This window comes from Rhinopithecus bieti, unplaced genomic scaffold, assembly GCF_001698545.2.
Source record: "Rhinopithecus bieti isolate Rb0 unplaced genomic scaffold, ASM169854v2 scaffold_15676, whole genome shotgun sequence".
In the NCBI taxonomy this organism is placed as follows: Eukaryota; Metazoa; Chordata; class Mammalia; order Primates; family Cercopithecidae; genus Rhinopithecus; species Rhinopithecus bieti.
Genome location: NW_016809194.1, coordinates 2,330,986 through 2,343,700, shown reverse-complemented (window position 1 = coordinate 2,343,700; position 12,715 = coordinate 2,330,986). Strand labels below are relative to the sequence as shown.

Here is a 12,715-nt window from a genome sequence, read left to right as displayed (position 1 = left end):
GGGGGGGGGGGACAAGATTTAAAAAAACATGAAAAAGTAATGTTATATAAATGCACATATTTGACAGTAATCCTATAAATGCGAAAACTACTTCATGAATTTTAGAAATGCAATTCAGTCTTCCATTCTCCAGAACTAAAAAGCAAGCTCACATCTGTTAAAACAACAAAGATCTGGGGACAGGGGTGACATGGAAGAAGATGCTTGAAGTGGACCCTGTCCATCGAAGCGTATAATAAGAATGAATAATTTACAAGCACACTTTCATCTTCAATGTCACTAAGAACTGAATTCTAAGGAGCTTAGGGAGACTGTAACACATCTGCTAACCAAATAAAATAAGCAGAGAGAACCTAAGCCAAAATTTCTAACAAAACCTGTTCACAAGACTGGGGAGGGAACATGGAGACTAAAGAAGAAATGGCAGAAAAACAGAGACTAGTGTGGTGGCCAGTTACTTATGTCCTTATCTCTATTTATTTATCCAATTTCACAAAGTCAGATAGCTGTATTCAGCTAACTGACTCAGAGATGAATTAAGCTAACATTAGCTATGTATACTCTCCATCAAAAGGAATGTATTATAAGATAAAAACAGAAACAAAATATAAAAGGAAAATTATCAATCAAAAGGTCTATTTTAATTTAGTCTAAAAAATACATTCCACTGAGTAGATAAATATTAAAAAATCCTCTAACAACCTACATATGGTCTTTCAAATCTATGCCAATCTCATGTATCTTTTTTTTTTTGGAGACAGAGTCTCGCTCTGTCACCCAGGCTGGAGTGCAGTGGCCGGATCTCAGCTCACTGCAAGTTCTGCCTCCCGGGTTCAGGCCATTCTCCTGGCTCAGCCTCCCGAGTAGCTGGGACTACAGGCGCCTGCCACCTCGCCTGGCTAGTTTTTTGTATTTTTTAGTAGAGACGGGGTTTCACCGTGTTAGTCAGGATGGTCTCGATCTCCTGACCTCGTGATCCGCCCGTCTCGGCCTCCCAAAGTGCTGGGATTACAGGCTTGAGCCACCGTGCCCGGCCCTTCATGTATCTTTGAAAGGAGGCATACTAAACATAAAAACTTTAGAAACGGTTTAATTAGTGTTTTAACAAAATACTCTCAATACTTCATAAAATATAGTTTCTCAGCAATAAAACATGATGCCACAAAAACAAAAAACCTTTAAAATTATGAACTTGTATCATCTGCTCCTCTACTAATTTTAAAAAAATACCGTATGTGTCATCTCAGACTACACCTTATGAAATCAAAATGCCAGTACTGTAAAACAACAACTATTAATAATATGTTTGGTCATCTAACCAGCAGGTAAAATTCTGCATCTAAACATAATAGATCAAGAGAATTTGAAAAATTTTTAAAACACACACACACATAGAGAAGCAAAGCTAGGTTAATTTACTCCTTTTTTCATAAACAGTACGTTGGCTTCAAGGAATTGAAGAAAAGGATTCACTTTTATTCCTACTCAATGATGTGTCCAGTAAATATGTAAACTACGTGCCTATTTCAGATACTAGATGTAAAAATTTTAAAAAGTCATAATCACTAGTCACAAGAGACTCACATTCCAGAAAGAGAATTAATCAATTTTTTAAAACAAGATATCAGAAAGTAACAAATGCTATGCAAACAAATAAAGTAGAGTGATGCAATATAAAGTGACTAAGTGGCTACATCAGACCGCAAGAGGAAGCTTGGCCTGATTTAGGTAAAGAAAGAAAGGAGCCTAGGAAAAAACAGCGGAAATGTAGAAGGTGAGATCACAGACATTAATGATTTAGGACCAGATTATTTAGGGATTGTAGGTCACAGTAACACATTTTTACATTACATCCTTGGATTATAAGAAGCAGCCTTTGAAAACTCACTGTCATGCTCTTTGTAAAACTATTGTTGGAGATACTATTCAACACACAAACAAAAGACTCTCCATGAGAGTCCAAGGAAGAATTTCCTCTCAAATTTCATGTTCAGTAAAAGCTACGTTTTTTGAGGAATTGGTGTAAATTCACCTTATATCAATTTTGAAATAATATCTTATTCTATCCTCTGAAAATTCAGAGTTGAATTTACATTGTGTCAATTGTACAAAATCTTATGGTATCTATTTTATTTAAATACACTTTTTTTTTTTAGACAGAGTCTCACTCTTTCGCCCAGGCTGGAGTGCAGTGACACGATTTCAGCTCACCGCAACCTCCATCTCCCAGGTTCAAGCAATTCCCATTGCTTAGCCTCCAGAGCAACTGGGACTACAGGCATGCGCCACCACACCCAGCTAATTTTTATATTTTTAGTAGAGTCACGATTTCACCATACTGTCCAGGCTGGTCTCGAACTCCTGACCTCAAGTAGTCAGGAGACTACTTCAGGAGGCCTCCCAAAGTTCTGGGATTACAGGTGTGAACCATTGCAACTGGCCAAATAAACTTTTAACCTTAGAATAGTTTTAGACTTACAGAAAAGGTGCAAAGATAGTACAGAGAGTTCCAATATTCCCTCAACTCAGCTGCCCCTCTATCATTAACATCTTACATAAATATGGTACATCTGTCGTAATCAATGAATCAATAATGATATATTATTATTAACTAAAATCCATACATTACCCAGATTTCTCTAGTTTATGCCTGATGTTCTTTTTCTGTTCCAGAATCCTCATGGTATCTATTCTATTAAATTTACTCTAGTTTTACTCTCACTATTCTATCTTCATTTTCCCCTTATTCTAAATTCTGTAACTATTGCTATCTAATATGTGCTATCTTATTCTATAAACCTTCCCCAATATTTCTGGGAACTATATGGAGTAATAAAAAAATGAGGAGAGAAATTTATTGAAAGATAAAATTTGCTTTATTCTAACAAGTTAAATAGCCTAGTATTTTCAAAGTAATGTTTTAAAATTCTTAAATCTTTAAAAATAGAGACACAAGAAAATGTCCAATTAAAATTATATTCAAATATATCATTTGGAGAAAATGCAAAGTCATTTTAAAAAAGTCTTTTATATTAGTTTAATCTCCAGAATTCTCTTTTGTTGTCAAATAGAGCAATAATAATCCCAACTGTCATTATTGAGTCATGCAACCTTAAAGTGGTCTCAGAATACACAAATCTAAAATAAAGGTTAAGCAAAAATGATCTTTTAATGTCCCTTTCCATTAGAAATATCAATTTCTTAGTTTCGTTACCTAGATTGACTATCGGATTCTCATATTTTTCCATCACAAATAAAGAGTAGAAAACATTGATACTTTTAAGCAAAAAATACATTTAAAAAGAATATGACAAAATAAAGTTTGAAGCTTTTCTTGAAATTAATTCAGAGGAAAAACTAAAATAGATTAATCAAATGCAGCACATAATTTATATATATCTCTAATTTCAAAAGTATCCTGGGAAAGAGGGAAGACAGACAGTTAAAAAAAAAAATAAAGATGTAAGGATGTGAGCATTTACCCAAGTAGATTAATTCCATAAAATTACTGAGACAGCAAACTGGGAGTAGGGAGCATGAGAAAAGGTAAAAGACATTTCAATTTATATTTTCCACAGTTCTAGATCACTGAAAACTTGACACTTACAATGTCAAATGGGTACTATATGTAAGAATTGTTATACTTAATCTATAAAGGTAAAAAATTATCTTGCCTCAGAACAACCCTGATTATTAAGGTATAATTGATTGACGCACTGATGGGAAACCTCCAGTTTGCAGTTTAATTTAATTTGTTACGAATATCAAGAGGTAGTATACTCATTGACATCAGGAATTTAAAAACCTCACAATTCTAGTCACTTTAATCCCCTAATCTACTGCCATGTATTCTATATTTACAAGTCTTTCTGCAGAAAAGGATAACAAAATAGTAAAAATTTAAACATGCCATTATTTAAAAAATCAATAGGTTGGGCACAGTGGCTCATGACTGTAATCCTAGCACTTGGGAGGCCAACGTGGGTGGATCACTTGAGTCAGGAGTTCGAGACCAGCCTGGCCAACATGGCAAAACCGGCCAGGCAGGTCAACATGGCAAAACTCCATCTCTACTAAAAATACGAAAATTAGCTGGGCATGGTGGCAGGCGTCTATAATCCCAGCCACACAGGAGGCTGAGGCAGGAGAATCACTTGAACCCCCAGGAGGCGGAGGTTGCAGTGAGCCGAGATCACGCCACTGCACGCCAGCCTGGGTGACAGAGCAAGGCCCTGTCTCAAAAAAAAAAAAAAGAAAGAAAAGAAAAATTAATAACATACTGTATAATCTGTAATACAGAATTCTAAGTCAATATCTCAGTCATATATTTCCAATGTAAATGGTTACACAAAAATACCAGCGATTACATAGAAGAGTAGGTAATGAAATGTATCAGAAATACCAGTGATTACATAGAAGAGTAGGTAATGATATATATCAGAAATATATCAGAAATACCAGTGATTACATAGAAGAGTAGATAATGAAATGTATCAGAAATATATCTGAAATATATATTTACATATAAATTGATAAGGAATACCTGAGAGTAAGTCCTTATCTATATTATTTCAGAATATTAGCACTTCCTAGTTATAATCATAAAACATTTATTTTAAATAGAGATTTTTTTGGAATGTATAACTGATTCATGAAATTCACTCTCAAAGGACAAAACAAAATAGGAATTTGAATGTGTGTGTTTGAGTAACAGAGAGCAAATTAAAGTAAAATAATTTCTCAATACACTGAAATTGTTATGTTGACTTGCTTTTGAGAAAAAGCCTATTTTATCAATGAAGTTAAGGTAGCACCCTGAAATGTCCTACTAAGAAGAAAGCAATAATTCACTATAAAACTATAGTTGTATAGTATGTTTACATGAAAGTATAAAGAAAGAATGTGTGCAGATGTTTTTCTTGTGAAAGTAGTACATGTTCCTACACTACTTCCCCTGTAACATGGTCCAAAGAAGTTAATGTCTCTGGACAATGAGAGAAAGAAAAGGCTCTTAACTATAAATGTTTGTCATTTTGAGCATACTTTCACAAAATTCAGTTTTTCTCTAATAACAGCTGAAAGAAAATTTAAAATACTAGAAACATGCTCCAGCCTAAAAGGAATGAATAAATATCATCACCATTTTCAATATATCTCAGAGTATCTTTGTTGCAAACAGAATAGTAAAATAAGTGAACCAATATTAAAGCACATTACACAGGGTTAGGAATCAGTTCAGCTTCTATGGAATTTCATTTTCTTATATTTTAAAATAGGTAAAGGAGGTATTCTTTATAAGAGATAACTAAATAAAAAACTAAACATATTGATAAACCTTAAGTGTCCTGAGTTAAATATTAGAGAAGTATATATATTATAGTCTAAAATTCAGTGACATGAAACTAAATGCCAATTCCTGACTTAATATAAGAGAAAAGATTTTTACATGTTCAGAGGAAATATGTTTTTAATTCAGAATGGTTTGAGATGAAAGATGGATATTTCTATATGACTGATGAAATGATACTTTTCACTATAAATCTACACTTTCATTAAACAACTTCACTATCTGTTGTCATAAGAACAAGTCTCTAACAGCTTGTCACTAGAATAACTTCACAGATTTGGTGTCTTATAAAGATATTATTCTCTACATCCAACTTAGAATATTCTCGATACATATTTTTTCGCACTCAACTCTCATTTTAAAAACCTGATGTGGAATTTTAAAAGAATAAACTAGTTCAACCATTGTGGAAAACAGTGTAGCGATTCCTCAAGGATCTAGAACTAGAAATACCATTTGACCCAGTCATCCCACTACTGGGGATATACCCAAAGGATTATAAGTCATGCTGCTATAAAGACACATGCACACATATGTTTACTGTGGCACTATTCACAATAGCAAAGACTTGAAACCAACCCACATGCCCATCAATGATAGACTGAATTAAGAAAATGTGGCACATATGCACCATGGAATACTATGCAGCCATAAAAAAAGGATGAGTTCGTGTCCTTTGTAGGGACATGGATGCAGCTGGAAACCATCATTCTCAGCAAACTATCCCAAGAACAGAAAACCAAATTCCGCATGTTCTCACTCATAGGTGGGAATTGAACAATGAGATCACTTGGACACAGGAAGGGGATCATCACACACCGGGTCCTATTGTGGGGGGCGTGGGGGAGGGAGGAGGGATAGCATTAGGAGAGAAGCCTAATGTAAATGACGAGTTAATGGGTGCAGCACACCAACATGGCACATGTATACACATGTAACAAACCTGCACGTTGTGCACATGTACCCTAGAACTTAAAGTAAAATTAAAAAAAAAAAGAATATCCAGCCTCAGAAGGAACATTCTCCCTCAAGAACAGTTGTTGAATTAGCTCCTATTTACTGACATGAGAACATGTACACATGTATACATAAACATGCTTACACACACACACACACACACACACACACACACACATCCATTGTAAACATTCTCCATTGTTTTACTGGTCCCACTCTAAAGGCATGACATAAATAGAAAGGAAAAGCTGTGTTGTGCAAATTATGGACAAAGGAAGGAGGGGGAGGGGAGGGGAAGTAAGGAATCATTACAGAGAAAAACTTCTTACTAAACCAATATATATGATACACAGTCCTAAGGTGACATAAGGACATAGTAAAAGATCTGTCATAGGGTAAAGGTGAGCTAGACAAGAGAAAAATTTAGAATAAAATAGAAAATAATCATAATATATATTATTAAAAGGAAAAAAAGACCTATATAATAGGACAGTTTTAGTGTTATATTAGTTTTATACTCTGCAGTACAAAATATCTTTCCTTAAAAAGAGGTTTTCTGTGATTAAACTTAAGGGTTAATTCATCTTACCTTCCACAGAAGGTGCCTGGTCCTGAGCTGAATACAGCATATCCTTGAAAGCCTATTAGAAAGAAAGAAAAACAATATATGAAATCATGAGTAAGCTTTATACTGAAAGTATCTGAAGCTAAATAGTTCTTTTTCAATATTCAGTGAACACACATAGTTCCCTAAATTGATAAACACTTCAATTAACATTTATAAACTAAAATCCAAACACTATACCTTCACATCAGTCCAGTATTGTCCAATTTTTAGGATAAGGGCTAACTTGTATACTTTAAAATTAAGGAACAGCTGGAAAAGGATGAAAAATCACCTGAGAGATTATAAACTCTCTTGACTAAGAAAAAAACACTGAAGAAAACAGAACAAAAGTCCTAGAGAAAAAAACTAGAAGACTGCATAAGAAACTATCAAGAACTGGATATAAGTATCTTTTTAAAATTGTAGTAAGGTATATGTAACATAAAACTCACCATCTTAACCATATTTAAATGTACAGTTCAATAGTGTTAAGTACATTCACACTGTTGTACAACCATTCTCCAGAACTCTTTTTATCTTCAATACTTTTTTTAATGAAATTTTATTTTTTATAGCCGGGCATGGTGATGCACACCTGTAATCCTAGCTACTCAGGAGGCTGAGGTGGGAGGATCGCTTGAACCCAGGAGGCGGAAGTTGCAGTAAGTCAAGACTGTGCTACCACACCCCAGCCTGGGAGACAGACTGTGCTACCACACCGCAGTCTGGGAGACAGAGACAGAGTGTGCTACCACACCCCAACCTGGGAGACAGGTTAAAATGATGTTCATTTTAACCATCTCAAAAATAAATAAAAAATAAATAAATAAATTTTTTAAGAAATTTTATTTTTAATCCACAAATAATAACTGCACATATGCCTGGGGTACACAGTGACATTTCAATACATATGGTCTATAGTGATCAGATCAGGGTAATTAGGATATCCATCATGTAAAACATCTATAGTTTTTTTGTATTGAGAACATTCAATATCCTCCTTCTAGCTATTTGAAACTATATACTACTGTTAACTACAGTCATCCTACAGTGGTACAGAACACTAGAATTTATTCCTATCTAGCTGTGTAATTCTGTATCCTTTAACAAATCTCTTCCTATCCTCCCCCCTCCCCTCTTCCCTTCCCAGCCTCTAGTATCATCTGCACTACTTTTTATTTATATGAGATCAACTATTCTTAGGTTCCACATATGAGTGAGAACATGTGGTGTTTAACTTTCTGTTCCTGGCTTATTTCATTTAACCTAATGTCTTCTAGTTCCATTCATGTTGTCACAAATAATAGAATTGCATTCTTTTTATACCGAATAATGTTCCTTTGTGTATATACACCACATCTTTAGCCATTCATCTGTTGTTGGACACTTAGGTTGATTCCCTATCTTGGCTATTGGCTAGTGTTGCAATAAACATGGGGTACAGATTTCTCTTTGGTTTACTGACTTCCTTTCCTTTGAATAAATGCCCAGTAGTGGCACTGCTGAATCATATCGTATTAATAGTTCTATTTGGGCTGGGCACAGTGCTCACACGTCTGCAATTCCAGCACTTCAGGAGGCCGAGGGGGGCAGATCACGAAGTCAAGAGATCGAGATCATCCTGGCCAACATGGTGAAACCTCGTCTCTACTAAAAATACAAAAATTAGCTGGACGTGGTGGCACGTGCCTGTAGTCCCAGCTACTCAGGAGGCTGAGGCAGGAGAATTGCTCAAACCCGGGAGGCAGAGGTTGCAGTGACCCGAGATCACACCATTGCACTCCAGCCTGGCAACAGAGCGAGACTCCATCTAAAAAAAAAAAAGTTCTATTTGTAGTTATTTGAGGAATCTCCATACTGTTCTCCATAGCAGCTGTACTAGTTTACATTCCTACCAACAGAGTATAAAACTTATTTTTTCTCTGCATCCTTACTAGCATTTTTATTGCTTTTTTGTTTTGTTTTGTTTTTTGTCATTTTGATAACAGCCTAACTGGGGTGAGATGATACCTCACTGTGGTTATGATTTGCATTTCTTTGATGAAGAGTGATGTTAAGCATGTTCTTCATTTATTTGTTAGCCACTTGTACATCTTCTTTTGAGAAATGTCTGCTCAGATCACTTGCCCATTTTTAAATCAATTTTTTTTTTTTTTTGCTGTTAAGATGTTTGAATTCCTTGTATATTCCAGATATTAATCCCCTGTAGTGTGAGTAGTGCGCAAATATTTTCTCTTATTTTATAGGTTATTTTTTCACTCTGTTGTTTCCTTTGCTGTCCAGGAGCTTTGTAGTTTGACATAAACCCATTTTTTTTTTTGTTTTTGTTTTTGTTGCCTGTGATTTTAAGCTCTTACTCATGAAATCTTTTCCCAGACCAATGTCCTAAAGCATTTTTCAGTGGTGATCTGGAAAGTCTTCCCTAAGGTTTAGGACTATAAAGATAGTATCGGTTTATAGTTTGCCTTTCCCCCCCCCGCCCAAAACCACACTCTAGATTAGCTAACAACCGTATTTAGGTAATTTGGATGGCTGCAGTTTAATCTCTCAATAAGTCATTGGGGAACAGGAACAAGAAATATTTCTCTATATCTATCAAAATGGTAAAATCAATTCAGTGGATGAGGATATCCACAGTTTCAAAGCTTCAAATACCATCTAAACACTGGTGATGCCCATATTGGCCTACAGCAGGATTCCTCAAACATAGTAATATTAGCATTTTGGGCCAGATAATTCTTTGTTGCGGGGGCTGCTCTGTGCATTACAGAATTTTTAGTAGCCTTCCTGGCATCCAGAGACCCATTAGATAACAGTACCAATCCCCACCCTCCAGCTGTGAAAACTAAACATTGCCGAATGTCCCTTGAAGTCAAAAACGTCCTTCCCCAGAACCAGCACAAATATTCAAGCATATAAATACCAAAAAGGAAGAAGTAAACTTCCAGAGTAACCCACTCTTTCAAAGAAAAGAATACAGGTACTCAAGTCCAGTAAATTATATTCTTCCCAACTGAATTTACTATTTGCTCTATTAGTGGCCAAACTGTCAGATCCATGACTAACCAGGCCTAATAACATGCAGTAAAAAATTTCCAATGAAACAATAGAAACTAAAATTTTAAATCAATGTATTTTTGTTCATTTTAACCAAAGTGTTATTGAAATACTGGATGTACAAAAACGGAAAATGATGTATGTACAAACTTTTTTAATGTCACATATACTTAAATCCAAAAAATATTCAGTAATATTCACTACTTATACAGAATCTGAAGCAATACAAAAATGCAATTGAGGTATAATAAAAAATTAATATTTGGTCTTTGTGTCCAGTACCTGGCACAGAGCTCCAAAAACCTTTGGAATGTACTGTCTTTTACATACTAGTGAGATAGCTCAATGGGAGGAAGTGGGACAAAGGGTCCTAGATGCTTCATGGTGGCTGGTCACCAAAAAAAATCAAGTGATTAAAGGATTAGAACTTTCAGCCCCACCTCCAGACCTCTGAAGAATGGAGAAGGGTTGAAGATTGAGCTCAATCACTAATAGAAAAGGATTTAATCAACTGTGCCTGTGTAATGAAACCATCATAAAAATCCTTAAACATCAAGGTTCAGAGAGCTTCCAAGTTAGTGAACACATGAATGTGCAGGCTGTGTGCCATCCCCATCCTAACATCTTGCACTGTGCATCTCTCCATTAGGCTGTTTTTAAGTTGTATCCTCTATAATAAATCTGTAATGGTAAGTACAGTGCTTTCCTAAGTACTGTGGGTAGTTCTAGCAAATTATCAAACCTGGAGGTGGGAATCATGGGAATCCTCAAATTTGCAGAGGCAGGAAGAAACTGAAAACACCTTTGCAAAAACTATAACTTAGAAAATTATTACAGTGCAAGAGATCTGACCTAACCAACTCCACCTTGCTTCTAACCTCCAAACTGTCCTTGTTCATTCCAGGGCATAGGCCAAACTAACTTTGGGAGGAACATAGTTTAGAGTTCTACTTTGAAACAAAGACGATATTAACCCTTTCCCAAAACAAACTACCTTCCTGCCTGGAGACTAGACTGTCTTTGTAGTACTAACTAGTCAAAAGATTAGAAATTATGGTTTAGAAGTCATGCAGCTGGAGGTTGCAAGATTCTGAACCTCCTCAAATTGCTCTTGGGGATAACATCACTATTACAAAACTAAGATCACTGCCTGAGATACTTTGCAGACCCTGTCCTCTGAGCTGTTACCACCCAGATCAATAAACTAGTTCATCTGGTATTGTGGTCCCCACTCAGGAACTGACTCAGCACCAAGAGGACAGCTTCGACTTTCTATGATTTCATCTCCAACCCAACCGACCAACACTCCCAACTCACTGACCCACTACCTACCAAATTATCCTTATAAACTCTAATCCCCAAATTTTCGGGGAGACTGATTTGAGAAATAATAAAACTCTGGTCTCCCGTGTAGCCGGTTCTATGTGAATTAAACTCTTTCACTATTGCAATTCCCCTATCTTAACAAATTGGCTCTGTCTAGGCAGTGGGCAAGGAGAAACAGTTGGGCGGTTATAAAATGTGGGTAGCCTGGGCATCCCATTTGCAGCTAGCATCTTAAGCAAGGGCAGTCTTATGAAATGTAGCCCTTAAGCTGTGGGGTCTGTACTACCTCCAGGTAATCAGTGTCAGAATGAACTCAACTGTTGGACACCTAGCTAATGTTAGAAGTTTGGTTTCTGGTGTCACAAAAAAGATAACACATTTGGTCTCAGAAGTGGTGTCATCAAACATCATACTTTTCTGTTAAAACCAGAACCCCACCCCCACTCACAAACAAAAAACACCACACCACAGATTAACCCTGTGGGGAAACCTTTATTAATGGATCACATCTTTTCTTGTATTTATTCATTTTTTTTACTTTCAATATGTGAACTTTATGGTACGTGAATTATAACTCAAAGCAGTTATTTTCTTTAAAACATGACAAAGGAAAAAATGTTTCATTTTTAATAAAATAGTTGCTAAGGTCCACAATTAGATTCTGAGTTATTATTATTATTATTATTATTATACTTTAAGTTCTAGGGTACATGGGCACAACATGCAGATTTGCTATGTATGTATACTTGTGCCACGTTGGTGTGCTGCACCCATTAACTCGTCATTTACATTAGGTATATCTCCTAATGCTATCCCTAACCCCTTCCCCCAACCCACGGACAGGCCCCAGTGTGTGATGTTCCCCTTCCTGTGTCCAAGTGTTCTCATTGTTCAATTCCCACCTATGAGTGAGAACATGCAGTGTTTAGTTTTCTGACCTTGCGATAGTTCGCTGAGAATGTTGGTTTCCAGCGTCATCCATGTCCCTACAAAGGACGTGAACTCATCATTTTTTATGGCTGCATAGTATTCCATGGTGCATATGTGCCACATTTTCTTAATTCAGTCTATCATTGATGGGCATGTGGGTTGGTTTCAAGTCTTTGCTATTGTGAATAGTGCCACAGTAAACATATGTGTGCATGTGTCTTTATAGCAGCATGACTTATAATCCTTTGGGTATATCCCCAGTAATGGGATGGCTGGGTCAAATGGTATTTCTAGTTCTAGATCTTGAGGAATCGTCACACTGTCTTCCACAATGGTTGAACTAGTTTACAGTCCCACCAACAGTGTAAAAGTGTTCCTATTTCTCCACATCCTCTCCAGCACCTGTTGTTTCCTGACTTTTTAATGATTGCCATTCTAACTGGTGTGAGATGGTATCTCATTGTGGTTTTGATTTGCATTTCTCTGATGGC

General features: G+C 36.0%; 1 protein-coding gene across 1 annotated transcript in view; it reads right to left on the bottom strand.

The window, feature by feature from the left end:
• Window positions 1-12,715, bottom strand: part of XPR1 (xenotropic and polytropic retrovirus receptor 1) — a 262,511-nt gene that overhangs the window by 203,269 nt on the left and 46,527 nt on the right. Inside the window, 1 exon segment of the mRNA XM_017888797.1 lies at window positions 6,894-6,945. Coding sequence (XP_017744286.1) covers window positions 6,894-6,945 — 52 coding nt within the window.